Raw genomic sequence first — 16,439 nt, forward strand, 5'->3', positions numbered from 1 at the left:
CTAACTCTGGTGCAGGAACTATGTTGGCTAAGTAGGCTCCCCAGCTTTGTCAGAAAGAATAAGCATAGTTGCCTTCATGTTACTCACTCCCTTCAAAGTATTTTAAAAGCTTGCTGAAGACTGATTTGAAAGAACAGAATATGCTCTTCTACTCCAACAGGATATATATCCTGTTTTTAAGTAGAAACGGGGGAAAAATTGCATCTCTTTAGCCTGGACCACACCTGCACAATCCCACTCAAAGAATTATGCCTTTAGTAAAACTGCTTTCTGCAAGACTTCCCATAAACATCTGATGCTTTTCTCACTTTTCCTTTATGTTCTTTCAGGGTGATTTGCAGGTTTTTAAAGAGTCCTGCCATTTTTAGCTATATGCAGACTCTAGAGTCAGATTTAGCCTTTACAAAAGAGATCTTTCAAAACCCTGTTCTGACAGAAGCCTTCTACCACTGACCAGAGTTAAGCAGGTGGAAAGAACACTTAAAGTCTCATGCTACTTGTAATTACCTTCAGGAGAACAAAGTGGATTAAGGGAAAAACAAACAAACAAACAAAAAAATCCCAAACCAAAACCAACCGAACAGTAGTGACGGTTGAAATAAAATTATTACAAGTGAACTCCTTCAAGTAGGGAAAGTCACTATGAGAACAGTAATATGTGATCAGTGTAGTATGAGAAAGAAACTATTCCAATTGCTTCTGCATTAGTGTTACAGTGTTACTCAACTGAAAATGCACATGCTCAGTAAATATCTCAAGAACGTTACTTGTGAAGATTAATTGCTAAGCAGTTACAATCCACCTTAGGGCTTCAAATGCTAAGCAGTACAATCCTTCACAACAGGTATTGTCTTACATTTCATGTCACTGGGACCCACTGCTTAATCCTAGGAAACAAGAGGATTCCTGTTTCCTAAGGGAAACAAGATGTGAAGACAAACTAAAGGGACAGGTAATGTAACAGGGGAAAATGAGATGCAGATGAAGCTGCTGAGCAAAGAAATTGATTCTGGTTGAGCTGGGAAGAGGAAGGGTACCACAAGAAGAGATAAACTCCTCAACAAAGCAACTGTGAAGTTGTCTCACGTCACAAGTGCTGCAGATGGGAGAGAAAGGAGAGACCACTAACCTGACACTTCCCTCCAGCACGGAAGCCAGAATTCACAAGTGTTGCCATCTTCATTGATAGAAAAAGCTGCAGGATCATGTGAAAACTACACAGTTGTCTTCCAGAATAGTCCACAAAGGACGACGGTGAATTCTTACCTGTTTCTCCTTATGTCCAAGTGGTTGAAAACACAACAACCCACAACAGATCCACAAGGAATGTTTTAGGTTTTGTTTTTTTGTTGTTTGTTTTAAGACAAAAAGTTACTATTAAAGAGACACAAAGTCTTACAAGACGGAAAGTTAAGCTACTGCACATTCAGAAAAGCTATGGCAATTACAACTGCATGGCACTCCAGTATCGGTAAAGTTCAGATAACCCATATTGCCTTCACTCATTCTCCCAATGAACGTGCATGGTGATGTTCCCTCTAATCAAACTGTTCTTCTGTCAAAACCCTCTCTGTTAACACACAAGATCAACACCACTAACAGCTGATGGCTCTAAACAGGACTGTGCAATGGGGTGCTTTTATCCCCATCTCTAGACAAGGTGCAAGAATTTCACAGTGAATGCAAAAAAGGAACTTCAAGACAGTCTTATGATTAAAATGAAACTCACTGAAGAACTGTGTTTTAAACTGTTACAAAGCTTCAATAGGATATTCTGCCAAATGATTAAGTTCAATGACTATTAGGCTGTCACAATGACAAGTTCTTCATTTTCCTAGCACACAAATGCAGACCTACATTTTAGTTCACTATGCTTTGAATACACACTGCTAGAAGAGGTATCCTGGGAAAAAACAGCCAACCCTCTCAGAACTGGGGATGCAAAAAGCTAGTAAGTACTGATATTAGTCTTTACTTTGCATTCTTATCCATAAAGCTTACTTTATGGATAGAGGAAGACTGAAAAATAAGTTCACTAGTATTGTTAGTATTTCCATTTATGCACTAGCACAAGCATAAACCACAGCAGCTAACAAAAGAATTCTGGATTAAGAATAAGCTTTGGTGTTATCCACTCACTGCAGAAGACCACAGGCTGAAAAAAGTTCTACAGATCACTTGCTGAGTTGGTGAGTACCATTCATGCCACCGAAGTAGCACATTTTTCCCCAAGATGACTTCCCTAGAAAATTACACTTCTAAACACAGAGGAGGACAGATTTAGGCTATAAATCATGCACCTTGGTACTGCTGTTACAGCTCCTGAAAGAATGCAATCTTTCCAGATTCATGGACAATGTTTTACAGCTGGTATAACCACTAACCCGAATTCAAATCATCATCATTGCCACATCATTTTTTTTAAGATTGAATACTTAAGCCCGACTTAAAAGCTGAGTAAGAAACCAATTCACCATGACTACTAAGAAGTAGTCCACTGTCTCACCTTCCTTATTCTATGCAAAACATAATAATCTAGTCAGGAATGGAAGACATGGTAAGAACATTATCCGTACTTCCCTTTAATTACTTTTTATGTAAAGTTATGCATTTATTAATTATCAGTCTTTTCCAACAGTCTTTAACTTTCTATGAAGAAATATACATATATATAATTTTTAAATGCTTTAAATCTAGAAAAAGATCTGTCAATATTCTTCCCCTCCTGTACTTTTGTTACTCCTAAATTAGAATTAATTTGCTTTCAGTATCACAGGGCCCCTCTCCAGTTACTCACCTTTCCACATGCACGACAGTGGTGCCGTCTTTTTGTAAAGGTGAACTTGACTTGGCAGTTCATGCAGTTGGGTGCCTCTGAGTCAGGAACCCACAATGGTTGTTTCCAGGACAGAACTGCAGGTGTTTTAAGTGATTTCACATTTTCAGATGTTTGATTTCCTCCAGCTTCACAGCTGCTTTCCCCAGAGTGCGCAGGATAAGGATTTTTATCAACCTGTAGGCTGGTGCCTGAGAGGGGAGCTTCTGGGATAACAGAACTGGCTTCCTGATTCTCCCTCTCAAGTACATCTGTTCCTCTCTGTTGTCTTTGACCAACAGCTCTGTGGGAAAGGCCAAGCAACTGCTTTGGTCTCGCACCTTCAGTACGAACACTAGGAACTAGTGCTTCACTACTGCTCTCAATCATGTCCTGACTACTACACATATTCTCTTCTGTTGCAGATTCCGATTCACTGGCAGTAAGAGATACTTTAAGATTATCACTAATGTTTGTTATCTCCTCCAGTTTTGCTTGCATGTGTTCTTCAGTGAGCTCTATGAAACCCACGTTGTTCACATTTATTAAATTCCCTTCATCTGTATCAGCTTCCATTAAGTTACTATCATCATCTGAAGACTTCAACACATTGGATTGAAGACTTTGTCCATACAAGAAATCATCAAGCTCAGCATCACTTATTAGAGTATCACTTTTAATAACATTCTCCTCCACAGTAAAGTCAGACATAACTGGGCTCATACTTTCATTGTAATAAGAGTCTATACCAACACCATATAGCTCAGCTTCATATTCTAGGAAGGCAGAAGCAAAAGCTTCGACTTGCTGAGAATCACTGTCATCATTTTCATTACTACACCTCTCTTCATCTGTACGTTTTTCCACAATACTTTCATGGATTTTATCTACATATACTTCTGGTTCACTCAAGTCAGTGTTTTCACAAGATTCCCTATCAGAGAGATCAGTTTTAGACATTCCAGCATGAACAGCTGAAGTATCACTAATAAACTCTGCCACATTTTGAGGTAACGGAGTAACTGTTTTGTCTGTTACAACTAAAGAACCACATATGGATACAGGAAGTGGAAAACACGACAACGGGGTGTGGATGTCCTCAACCGAAATACATGGAGTTGAAACACTGTTTAGTATTTCATTGCTAGTAAGTTCTTCTGTTCCTGCATTATCTTCTGTGATTTTCTCTTCCAGTTCTGCTTTAGCTCCTGTTTCAAATGAGGAGCCTGGTAAAACACCATTTACAGGTAATGCTGCATGGCTTTTGTGCCACTGAGGCCTCTCTGGCAGATCTGAAGGCATGGATTCAACACTGGTCTCATCTTTTGAGTCTACCTTTTCTATAGCATCTCTTCCATACATCTCTTTGCTTGCTGCACTTTCATCTTGCAGTTCACAAAGCAATTTTTCATATGCTTTCTCATCTTCAGGACTGTACACATTTGAATCCTGTAATGTTACACATGCAGTATTAAGGCAAGCAGTTTGTTCAAGCTGCTCAAATATTTCACTGCACTTTACAGATTCTGTCCTGTGTTGATTATCACATGGAATCGAGATCTTTGCTGTAGCATAACTGTCTGATTTTAAAGCTAAATGATTAATCTCCTCCTTTTTAAGATGTCCTAAATCTTGTAGCATTGAGCTCTCATCCCTCTGCTCTGTACTTGAAACACTGCTGTGACCAGCTGATGACACACAAGTAGGAACAGGTATACAAGATACACCAAAGCCAATCAAGCCTTCACTATACTGGAAGTCATCTGGCTGCAACTTTTGAGTATCTTCCTGAGCAGACACTGAGTGGATTAAGTTACTTGTGTCATTAACGAGATCACACACAGGTACACTGCAGCTTCTCAGGTTAGAAGCCGGAATTTCCTTTAAGGAACTGCTGTCCACAGTAGACAAAAGATCAGGTCCAGAAACATTCTGTTGCTCGTTTTGCGGTGAGTAACTCGGAAGCACTTCACATGCTCCAATGTGGCTAGTTAGAGAGATCTCTTCTGATGAAGTACAACTGTTAGCATCCTCTTGCAGTTTTGGTGCTGGGTATACATGTTGTAAGCAATCCAGAACCGAAGAAAGTGAATGGTGTTTTGAGTCATATGGATTTTGGGGAGTTCTGTAGCAGTCATACTCATCTGTTTCAAGCAAAAAGAAATAAAAAACAAAGTTTGTAAAACTCCTCTCTTTCAAAGTGTATTGTCTCTATATTCCGTCTTTTGATTAATACAAGCTTTTACTTGGCACAGGCTAGTTTCAAATTCCACGGTTACAGTCATTTGACCAAAATCATTAATACTGGAGAACAAGGCAGTGCAGGAACTAACCTGTATTCTGTTCAAATTCATCGAGTAGTTTGTCCAAGTCACAAACTGCAGCTTTAAAGTAACTGTCCATTCTAGACACAGTTCTAGTGAAGCTTTAGCCTTCTTAAACCTAAAAAGAGAAATACAGTCTTTCATCCACAAGTTTGGTGTTTACAAAGTATTATTATTGGAAGACAACTTCTATGAAGTATTTTTTTTTCCCTTTTTAATAACACTTTCATCTCTCTCCATGTGAACAAAATCAAGAACAAACAAGGTTGCAGGCTGTCAGCCTCTGTGTGCTCTGAATACACTCTACACTACACTATGCACAATACACTCAAAAATTCACCTTGAATCAGGAAATTGAGGCTGTCTTATTAAAGCTAAATGCAGCTGAATGCACATACTATGGCATTACAATGACAGAAAGTTCAATACGAGAAGGGATACTAGGATTTTCTAGTTTGACCCCCCACGTTTTATGCCATACAGCTCACATGCAAAACCACAAGAGGCCATTATCACCCTTGAAGCACAAATGAACTGTTTAAATAAATGATGCCTACATAATCTCAGACATTTCTCAGTTAAGCTGGCGAATGAAGTTGCTAAGCCACTGTCCATCATATTTGAAAAATCCTGGCAGTCAGGTGAAGTTCCCAATGACTGGAAAAAGGGAAATATAACCCCCATTTTCAAGCAGGAGAAAATGGAAGACCCAGGGAACTACAGACCAGCCAGTCTCATCTCTGTGCCTGGCAAAATCTTGGAGCAGATTCTCCTGGAAAGCACGCTAAGGCACATGAAAAACAACGAGGTGGTTGGTGACAGCCAACATGGCTTCACTAAGGGGAAATCCTGCCTGACCAATCTGGTGGCCGTCTATGATGGGGCTACAGAACTGATGGACAGGGGCAGAGCAGTTGATGTCGTCTACCTGGACTTGTGCAAAGCGTTTGACACTGTCCTGCACGATATCCTTGTCTCTAAATCAGAGAGACATCAATTTGATGGATGGACCACTTGGTGGATAAAGAACTGGCTGGATGGCCACACGCAAAGAGTTGTGGTAAATGGCTCAATGTCCAGTTGGTGACCAGTAACAAGTGGTGTCCCTCAGGGATCAGTGTTGGAATCGCTCTTGTTCAACTCTTTGCCAGCGACACGGACAGTGGGACTGATGCACCCTCAGCAAGTTTGCCGATGACACCAAGCTGTGTGGTTCGGTTGATACGCTGGAGGGAAGGGATGCCATCCAGAGGGACCTTGACACGCTTGTGAGGTGGGCCGACGCCAACCTCATGAAGTTCAACAAGGCCAAGTGCAGGGTCCTACACCTGGGTCGGGGCAATCCCAGGCACAGCTATAGGTTGGGCAGAGAAGAGATTCAGAGCAGCCCTGCGGAGAAGGACGTGGGGGTGTTGGTTGATGAGAAGCTTAACGTGAGCCGGCTTCAGTGCGTGCTCGCAGCCCAGAAAGCCAACCGTATCCTGGGCTGCATCAAAAGAGGCGTGACCAGCAGGTCAAAGGAGGTGATCCTGCCCCTCTACTCTCTTCTTGTGAGACCTCACTTGGACTATTGTGAACAGTTCTGGTGTCCTCAACATAAAAAGAACATGGAGCTGTTGGAGCAAGTCCGGGGAGGGCCACAAGGATGATCAGGGGGCTGGAGCACCTCCCGTATGAAGACAGGTTGAGAAAGTTGGGGCTGTTCAGCCTGGAGAAGAGAAGCTGCGTGGAGACCTCATAGCAGCCTTCCAGTATCTGAAGGGGGCCTACAAGGATGCTGGGGAGGAACTCTTCATCAGGGACTGTACTGGTAGGACAAGAGGTAACGATATGCCTCTTTGCGTTTAAACTTGAACAGGGGAAGCTTAGATTAGATATAAGGAAGAAGTTCTTCACTGTGAGGGTTGTGAGGCACTGGAATGGGTTGCCCAAGGAAGTTATGAATGCTCCATCCCTGGCAGTGTTCAAGGCCAGGTTGGACAGAGTCTTGGGTGACATGGTTTAGTGTGAGGTATCCCTGCCCATGGCAGGGGGGTTGGAACTAGATGATCTTAAGGTCCTTTCCAACCCTAACTATTCTATGATTCTATGATTTCACGCTTTAAACTGCAATAAGAAGCACAAAACGTATCTTTCTGTCTGACAACCAGTTCGACATTGAGCATATGAATGTGACAGTTAAAGGAGTAAGTTCTCTTAGCTCCCAACCTATCCAAACAACCTCAATTTACTCTCAGCTATGACCAAATGTTTCACGGTAAGATGAAACACAGGCTAAAATCTAAAATACATCAACAACTATAAAGCAGATAACCAGCTGAAGTATGAGACAGTTGTCTTACTCAGAGCTGTAGTGTGTTTAAGTGGGTTGAGGTCAGTACTCCTCTCCCACGATGATCAGTGAGCTGCCTTTAAATCTTCTCACATCTTCCTTCAAGGCCAGGGAAAGAAAAAGACATTCAGCATGATAATTAAGCTCATAATTTCTATTCTATACAAAACTCATTACACTTCTGAGTCATAAACAAAATAATAATAATTAAAACCCCCTCTTTTTAAAGACTTAGCAACTCATCAGAAAGCTATTTATTAATCACACTCACTACTGCAAAACATCCCCTTTCATTTGTTTAATGAAGATTTCCAGTCACCTAATGGTATGCCTCTTTGGTCACTCCAAACTGTTTTTCTAATTCCCTCTCTTTTTTACACCTTAACACCCATATTGTGCAATTTGCAATTACCTATAACACATAATCAAGATGTCACTTACACTTCCCTTAAGTAAACTGAAGGGACTCAGATCCCTTTATTCTCTTCTCTGGAGGTCTGTCTAGTTTTCCTTCTAATCAGTGCACTTAGTCTCTGCATTGGCTGACTTCACACTCCACCTCATTCAATGTACTCTGACCATCTAGCACTGTTTCTTCTCAAAGCTTAGAACCCAAAGAAATACTTACATCCTCTCATACCTCTTATGCCACCCTGTAGCTACAGATCCAGATTCTATGCCTTACTTCCTCCACTGAGGTGTAAGGTCTCCTCTCACTGAATGGTTCAGATCAGGTGCATTCACTTACTACTCTATTAATATGCATGTAATAAGAATACTTTAAGCTAACATAGAATCATAGTTCAAAAAGAAACTTTCAGAGTGTAAGAAAGATGAAACAACTAGTATGCATCACCACATAATGCAGCACTGTGTGACCTTATATAAGCAAAAAATAAACAATCTGAATTTACTACTGTATTGATCTCCATGGCCATGAGTTAGTCACTCCAAAAGTCTTCAGCATGCTGCACCATAAGTCATCTTACACAGCTACCTAACGAGCAAACAACAAGTAGTACATACTTAATGCCATTTCTCTTACACTCACTTGAATATGGTTCTTGCTCGTAAAATAATCTCATTTCATGACCTCCTGCAAGTGAGAGACTATAATCTGAAACAGAAGTTATTTCAATTAAAAGCCTACAAGGTTAACAGTTTCTGGTGATTCATTAAGAGACATTACAGAACAGATCCCATCTTTATGCATTTATTTATGGACAGCAACAAAACTGACAGTAAAAAGTTAGTCAAACAGACCACAAAAAACTTGAAATACTGAAGAATATGAATACGAGAAACCTTGGTCTCCAGAAATACATAATGCTGATTTTTATTCTTTGTAGGTATTCCCCTGTGGAGACAGGCTGAGAAAGCTGGGCTTGCTCAGCCTGGAGAAGAGAAGGCTCCGGGAGATCTTAGAGCAGCTCCCAGTGCCTAAAGGGCCTACAAGAAAGCTGGACAGGGGCTTTCGTCAAGAGCCTGTAGGGACGGGACAGGACAAAGGGGAATCACTTTAACCTGACAGAGGGGAGATTGAGATGAGCTCTTAGGCAGAAGTTCTTCCCTGTGAGGGTGGTGAGGCCCTGGCACAGGCTGCCCAGAGAAGCTGTGGCTGCCCCATCCCTGGCAGTGCTCAAGGCCAGGCTGGACGGGGCTTGGAGCAACCTGGTCTAGTGGAAGGTGTCCCTGCCCGTGATGGGGGGTTGGAACTGGATGAGCTTTAAGTTCCCTTCCAGCCCGAACCAGTCTGTGATTCTATGATTTATTACACAGGTTGTACCACTCAGTTACAACCTAAGCTACAACTAATGTGCAGACCAAAAGGGGTGGTCGTCACAGACCCCTTATGACTCTGCAGCCACACATTCCCCAGGCCTTTGTACTGGCACACACTCTCATCCCACAGAAAGCCAACAGCTAGAACAACAAAGTCACGTACTTTAAAGGGAGAACAATGTTAGCTTTTTGCTTGTTTCTTCACCAAAACAGGTCTCCAAAGCAAAACAAGCATCAACCTAGCACAAGGTCCTGGCAAAGATCTGTGACTCCATCTGCTTCACTCCTAATTACCTACATTAAACACTGAAGAGTTACAGACCTGTAAGTTAAGCTCCCAATTGACTGCAATCAGAATTTTGAGTATTTTTAAGATCAGCAATTAATTTTTTTTTTTTTTTTTTTTTTAAGGAAAACCGCTAATTGTTAATGAAGGAATAAAACATATATCACCAAGAAATTAAAGATGTCTCTGAAACAACTTTCGTTCAGGTTTCTCAATGACACCAGAAGCTTTTATAAAAAAAAAAAAACAACAAAGAAACAAAAAAACTTTCATATTTCAGAAAATATACTGAGGAAAGTAACCATTTCGTTTATCTTTATCTGACACTTAAGAAGACCTAGAGATTATCCATTATTTTGCACTCTTAAGTGGCACAAGACAAATTTTGAATTAAGCATATATGCATTATTAGATTGTAATGCTGAACAGGTAGATTAGAAGGATGAATTTGCACTGAACACTGGTGGCTCATTGTCTTCTCTGAAAATGAAAGAACTCAATGCAAAGAACTGTAGCGTAGGAGAGGATGGAAACTATCTGATTATTGCCAAAGAGAAGTAACTGCTTGGCTGGAGAAGAAAGAGTTAAAGAAGAAGTAAAGTACACTGTGTGATTAAGTGGAGCAACCCAGGTGGACAGGAGTAGGAGAACAGAAAAATAAGGAACTGGTTTTGGGACTGTTTGTGAAACGACGAAGAATGTTGGAAAAAACCAAAACTGTAAACCAGGAACTAAACATAATGTGCTAAAACTAGCCTGGTATCAAAGGTAGAGCAATAGGCTAAAAATATCTTTTGCTAGAATGGTACAAAAGCTAGAGCTATAGGCAATAACGTGATTTGCTGCATGAAGATGCTCTGAGTCCTTGCCTTATATACGCCACACTGTAGAACTGAAATCATATGCAAATATTTACATCTATTTAATACAGACTAAATAATTTCTACAGAGAGCTCAGAAAACTACTGCAATACGTCAGTCTATTGAGCCAATAATGTTGTGACAAATCTACAGTTTTGAAATAAAATAGTTCCATTTGAGTTAGTAAAGCGTCTTAAACAACATGACTTTGAACAACTATGATATTATACCTGTAATTTCACTACTCTTTTCTTGAAGTGTTTTGCATGTTTTCAGCTTTTCCAAGAAAAACAAAGCAAAACAAAAGACGCCAAAAAACACCCCAACACACAACAAAATCACCCTCACCCCCAACAGATGATAAGCAGTAGCTCCTTATCTTTCTTGAACCTTTCTGTCCAGAATCCATGTATCTGCATCACCAAAGAACTGCAAAAGCCTCCTGGTTTCTTATGTAGTTTCAAATCCTCTTTCAGCAGCAAGACCAAGTTTTGTTTTTTGCTCTCTAGATTTGCCTACAGCCAATCCAAATATTTACATTAAGCAAGGAGTGGGTTAGAAGCTATGAAAAAGCTCTAGTGATATGTTTTTATTAAATGGCTGTTTGTTTCCCTGACCAAAAGAAGCCTGTAGGAACCATTTGTTTTAGCAAACTGCATTTGTTCTGAATATATTAAGAATTATACTTCTAACAATCTGAAACCAGCAGCATCACCACTGTGGTTTTTTTAAGTAGGCAGAAATTTCAGTAGAAGAAACACCCATCATTCCCCATACTCCCAATTCTACAAAACCACAAAAAAAAGCAAAGGACTCCACTGAAGGTTTTAGATGAACTGTTTCGTAAACAGCTTGTCCCTCTACTGTTCCTTACATCGCAAGAGTTAACATCTGCTCAGTGACTCTGCACAGAGCAAGAACTGACTTGGGTTTAATAGAGCTTTTCCTTAGTTATTTTTCATCCAGATGAGTTCCTCATGCAGACATACAAAAAAGCATGCCAGCACACCAGAAGGGGCAATGCACAAGCAGGAAGAAATCAGTACTAGAAAGAAAAGCACAGGAAGCTTAACCTGCATGTCCAGCAGCCACCTGCAGGATTAAGCCAATCTCTTCCTTGCTGCTGTCACCTCTTATGCACTTAAAGGCGTGGACCTTCTGTTAACTAAACAGCATTACGTGTTGTCTTCTGAACATGTTTTTTTGAGTTCTGAATACACCAGACTCTCTCAAAATTGGTTCACAGATTTTTTGTTTAATAAATTATTAAAACACAATGTTCATAACTGTATCTGAGGCAACAGTGCAGTGAGACATACAACTTGAGGCTCTTAACAGCTCCATTTTATAAATTTTTTTAAAAATATAAAAATTTAAGTTTTAAGCAATGTTTAAATCGCTGTCTGTGATATGCTTTCAGGTTTAGTTAAATATTTATGTGTGAGGAGACTTGAAAATAAAACACAAATCATTCTCAAAAAGGGGGAATATAATCAAAGCACAAAATTACCATAGGACAGCAAGAACAGCTACTACAGCTACTATCTAATACTGTAAAACTCTGTTTTAAAGAGCAAGATCCAAGAAAGATTTTCAGAAAGTCAAGTTTAGATAGGGGGATGCAGTTATGGTTAAATGAGGTAAGGTAGTTTAGTTTTAGAGATCCGATTTCATAGATTACTGCACTGAATTGAGCTAATTAGGTCTATTATTTCCTTATGATCAGCTGACTGCCTACTGTATGAGTAAACTATGAGGCCTGATGTCAGAAGAAGTGCTGGAGTGCTCACTTACTACTTCTTCAGCCAGAAATAGACTGAAGACAAAACATTAAGGAATAGAAGAGGTCATGTTCTGAACATTTTATACCATTACAGGTCATCACTTCTGATCACACAATCTGTCCTTATGTGCATCTCGCTCCCTTAAGCAGCAGCTCATCGCACTTGAAGAACAGTGATCACAAGGGCTTCCAAGTACACAGGTTAGCAAAGATCCACTTCTTTTCTTTTCCCAATTAACAGTCAACTCTGCTCTGTTAACTTCTGCTTGAGACAGAGTAGTACTTTTTATTAATGTCAAAAAGCACACTAAGAGTATTCCAGGTAAGCATTTGGCGTGTTTCTTAGCAAGCTCACTTTAAGTCTCTTATCTTTCAAAGCTTTCACTTGTGTCCTGACCAGCATTCTTCATTATCTTACCCAAATTTTTTATTGGAAATCTAACAACGCTTCATTGCTCTGCCAGGCAGTAGTCACCAAGAAGAACCCAGGAAGCCAGTACTTCCAACAGAAAATGTGAACTGCACTGAAGTGAGCTATTCTGTGCCAATCCCAGGAAGGATTCTGAAGGATTCATTTAGGTCACATGAACAACTGATCAAACACCCTTCTCTACCTTCTGAGGCCTCCAAAAGGCAAGCTTAAATCGAAGAAAAGAGAATAGCAAAGGTTTGCTTATGTTATTTGCTCAGTCAGACTAGGCTTGGTCTCTCGCAAACTCCTAATACTGCACTTTAAATCGCACAAAGACAGTATCATAAGAAACAGAAGGCAATAATTCTACTACCTAAAAACTGTTACCTAAAGAAAGCAAATACTGTGATCTGGATGACCTGCAATGAGTGCAAGTGCCTCAATGCATTTAAAAACACTTCACAGGCCACTTCTTTTATATCTTTAATGAATCACATCTAACATAACAGGCATATTTTCCAGAGTTCAAAACCAACATTCTACTAGGGACTTCTCAATACTTATTTAAAGAAGGAGATAACACATATTTGCCAGGGTAGAGAATGGCCAAGTTACTGGATGGACTGACAACTTCTTTTTCAAATAGAGTTTCTCTAAATGGAGGTAGGTGGTAGTTTTCAGTGGTGATAACCTGTAAAATAAAATGATAAGTTAATTATTACCAGCTAACCAGTTTAATGTTTGATTACAAGCTGCCTTTTGATGTTTAAGAATCCTTGAAGAACATTCTTCATAGTGTTAATAAGCATAGGCATTACCAGGTCTCCAGCTAGTCACAGCTAATTGTCACTGCAGAATCAGCCCTGCTTTTATTTGGAGCATGCTAAAACAAGAAAAGATCAGGTTTAGAGATAAAGAAAACCACATACGCACAGAGGTCTTTGGCCCATCTTAATTTTAGATTAGCAGGAAAGTCTTTTTGATCACTGCAAAGTTACATCATTTCAGCTCCATGATTGTGTTTAATCATATTTAGCCTGTGCAGAAAGCTATACTGAAGCTTTTATCCTCGCAACAGGATTTAAGTAGTTTTCTCCCAGCTTACCACCCATCAGCTACCACAGTTAGAACAAAGCCTCTGACAGAAACACAACCTTTAAGAACTAAGTTCACAGTGCTGTAGAAGTGAAGTGCTGCATCAAACCCAGTATGCCTCTTCTCCCACTTTAAGGGTGCTTAATTATTTAGCTACCAGCTTTCTCTTCCTCTCCTCCCCTCCCATACCCCTCCACCATACACCTACCCACCAATTCAGTGCCCCACAGACAAAAAAACCCCAACCGAATAAAACATTTACAGGTACAACTGACTGCCCTTGATGTTCATCAGCAATCTACTTACCAAGGAACTTCATTACAGCTCAGCAAATGCTTTGTTAAAACTTGAATGTTGTCAAATAGAAACTAAACCCATTCTTGCTAAGCAAGACAACATATTATCCAACCCCAAAACTGCAGCAGCTGCTGCCACTGCAAATTTACCAGCTGAATCAGGGGTTGAAGATAAAAGTTTTCAGACACACAGGGAAAAGCTTATATGGCACACTGCAAAAAACTAAACTTCCTCGCTTAAAAAGAGCAACATTCTGGTAATTCGACACAATTTCTCCAAAAATCCATTAAAAACTACACATGTTCAGCAGTGCTCTGACACAGAGGCAGAGCCATCAGCAGCCAGGCCCACAGCTGAAGAATCCACTTGCTCAACCGAACAAACACATCTCTCTCAGACTGCCCACAGTGCCATTATCATTAGCTGCATCAGCATTAGAAAATGAGTAATGATAATACAATTATTGTATCGGGTCTGAAAGATCACTACCCAACGGAAAGCAGTGTTCCCTTAATATTCTCCTCTTCTCTGATATGCATTACTAATAACCAGATATTTGTATTAGGCAATCTCAGCAACAGATACTAACAGCCTCTAGCACTGGCAGGCAATTTCTCTCTGATCTCCTTCTTTCTTCAGGATGCACCAATAAACCAGTTCTCTGCCATTATAGCTTATATTTAAATACAGACTGAGAATGTTTCACAGGTTATTCAGAAGCTCATCTTAAAACATTTAATGCCTGTAAGCATACAGTGCAAGCATGTATATTATACTTTGTACCCCCTATCAAAATAAATGGAACAGAAGTAAGCAAAACCAGTAAGTAACCCTCTAGGAGCAATTAATCCACATAAGCAATCTAACATGCAATACACAACAAGATACTGCTGTAAGAACAGTCAGTGGCAAACAGCATCCTAAAACACCACCAGGATTTGTTTTTCATAGAATCACAAGAATCAACCAGGTTTGGAGAAGACCTTCAAGATGATCAAGTCCAGCCGTTCCCCAGCACTGGCAAGGCCACCACTAACCCGTGTCACTGAGGACCCATCCACATGGTGTGTGAACACCTCCAGGGACGGTGATTCCACCACTGCCCTGGGCAGCCTGTTCCAATGCCTGACCACCCTTTTGGGGAAGAAATTGTCCCTAATATCCAGCCTGAACCTCCTCTGGTGCAGCTTGAGGCCCTTTCCTGCTGTCCTATCGCTTGTTCCTTGGGAGCAGAGACCAGCCACCTCCTGGCTCCATCCTCCTTTCAGGTAGTTGTAGAGAGCAATAAGGTCCCCCCTGAGCCTTCTCTTCTCCAGAATAAACACCCCAGTTCCTTCAGCTGTTCCTCATCACACTTGTGCTCCAGGCCCTTCACCAGCTCTGTTGCTCTTCTCTGGACCTGCTCCAGCACCTCAATGTCTCTCTTGTAGTGAGGGGTCCAGAACTGAGCACAGGATTCGAAGTGGAGCCTCACCAGTGCCCAGTACAGGGGGATTATTTTCTTTCATTATCATCTTCTACTTCCAGAGAGCGTATTCGCTCGTGCTGCTGAGGCTGTATAATCTTCCCAGCACAAAGTTTATCTCACTCATGACAGCTTATCAGTTCTGAAGCACACAAGCCCCTCTTCAGGCCCGGAATAAAATTCAGCGCTGAATACTTAGTACGTTTTCCTCAACTGAGATACACATCTATGCTACACCAGGCAAGATAAAGGTTCTTGGCAAATACAAGACGGAGCCGACCGCGGCAAAAGGAGCGCTAACAAGCCACCACCCGCGGGAGCAGCCGCGGCGCCCGGACGCACCAGGACCAGGCTCAGCTCCCGTTCCCCCCAACCCGGGAGCCTCGGGAGGCGGCCGGACCCGTGTGCCAGCCCCGCCGCCAGGGAAATCAGACCGGGAAGGCCGCGGCTGGAGCAGTTTGCGGGGGGAGGCGGGAAGGCCGCCCGGCGGCACGATACCGACGACTGCACCGAGCCTCGCGCCCCCCCCGCTCAGCCCCACCGCGGCTGCACCAGCCCCGCACCCACATCCTGACCGCGGGGCGCGGGTGCAGGGTCCGAGCACCGCCTCCGGCACCCCGCTTACCTCAGCGTCCGCCCCTCCTCTGCGCGTCCAGCCGCCAGCCGCCGCCCGCCGTGCGCACAGCCGCGCCCCCCGCGCCTGCGCAGTGGCGGTGTGGGAGCGGGGGTGATGGTGAGGAGGCAGGAAGGGGGCGGAGTCAGCGTGTGATTGAAGCGGCCCCGCCACGCGCCGTCCCGCAACCGGCCGGCAGAGGGAGCCACCCACGCGGGGCCACTGTTCCCTTCACGTCATCCTCGTGACGTCACGGCGGCTCCACCTCGTCTGGGAATTAGCGTGACCTTCGCGGCTTCCGGTTGTTCCGCCAAAGCGAGGGGCCGCGCTGCTGCAGCACCGCGGGACACGGCAGCAGCCAGTGCTCCGGCCTG

General features: G+C 42.1%; 1 protein-coding gene across 12 annotated transcripts in view; it reads right to left on the reverse strand.

The window, feature by feature from the left end:
* The window catches only part of ZFYVE16 (zinc finger FYVE-type containing 16), a 34,296-nt gene extending 18,167 nt beyond the window's left edge, over window positions 1-16,129 (reverse strand). For 2 of the 12 annotated variants that reach the window (XM_030511489.1, XM_030511485.1), the window contains exons 1-4: window positions 11,326-11,548; window positions 10,783-10,915; window positions 5,149-5,260; window positions 2,798-4,959 (exon numbers count right to left, since the gene is read on the reverse strand). In XM_030511489.1, coding sequence (XP_030367349.1) covers window positions 2,798-4,959; window positions 5,149-5,218 — 2,232 coding nt within the window. In that variant the 5' untranslated portion in view covers window positions 5,219-5,260; window positions 10,783-10,915; window positions 11,326-11,548. Of the gene's footprint in view, window positions 1-2,797; window positions 4,963-5,148; window positions 5,261-6,067; window positions 6,109-10,782; window positions 10,916-11,325; window positions 11,550-13,317; window positions 13,908-16,077 lie in introns of those variants that run through there. The other 10 variants (XM_030511488.1, XM_030511479.1, XM_030511490.1 and 7 more) reach the window with 8 other exon arrangements.
* Between the last annotated feature and the right edge of the window lie 310 nt (window positions 16,130-16,439).

This window comes from Strigops habroptila, chromosome Z, assembly GCF_004027225.2.
Source record: "Strigops habroptila isolate Jane chromosome Z, bStrHab1.2.pri, whole genome shotgun sequence".
Taxonomy (NCBI): Eukaryota; Metazoa; Chordata; class Aves; order Psittaciformes; family Psittacidae; genus Strigops; species Strigops habroptila.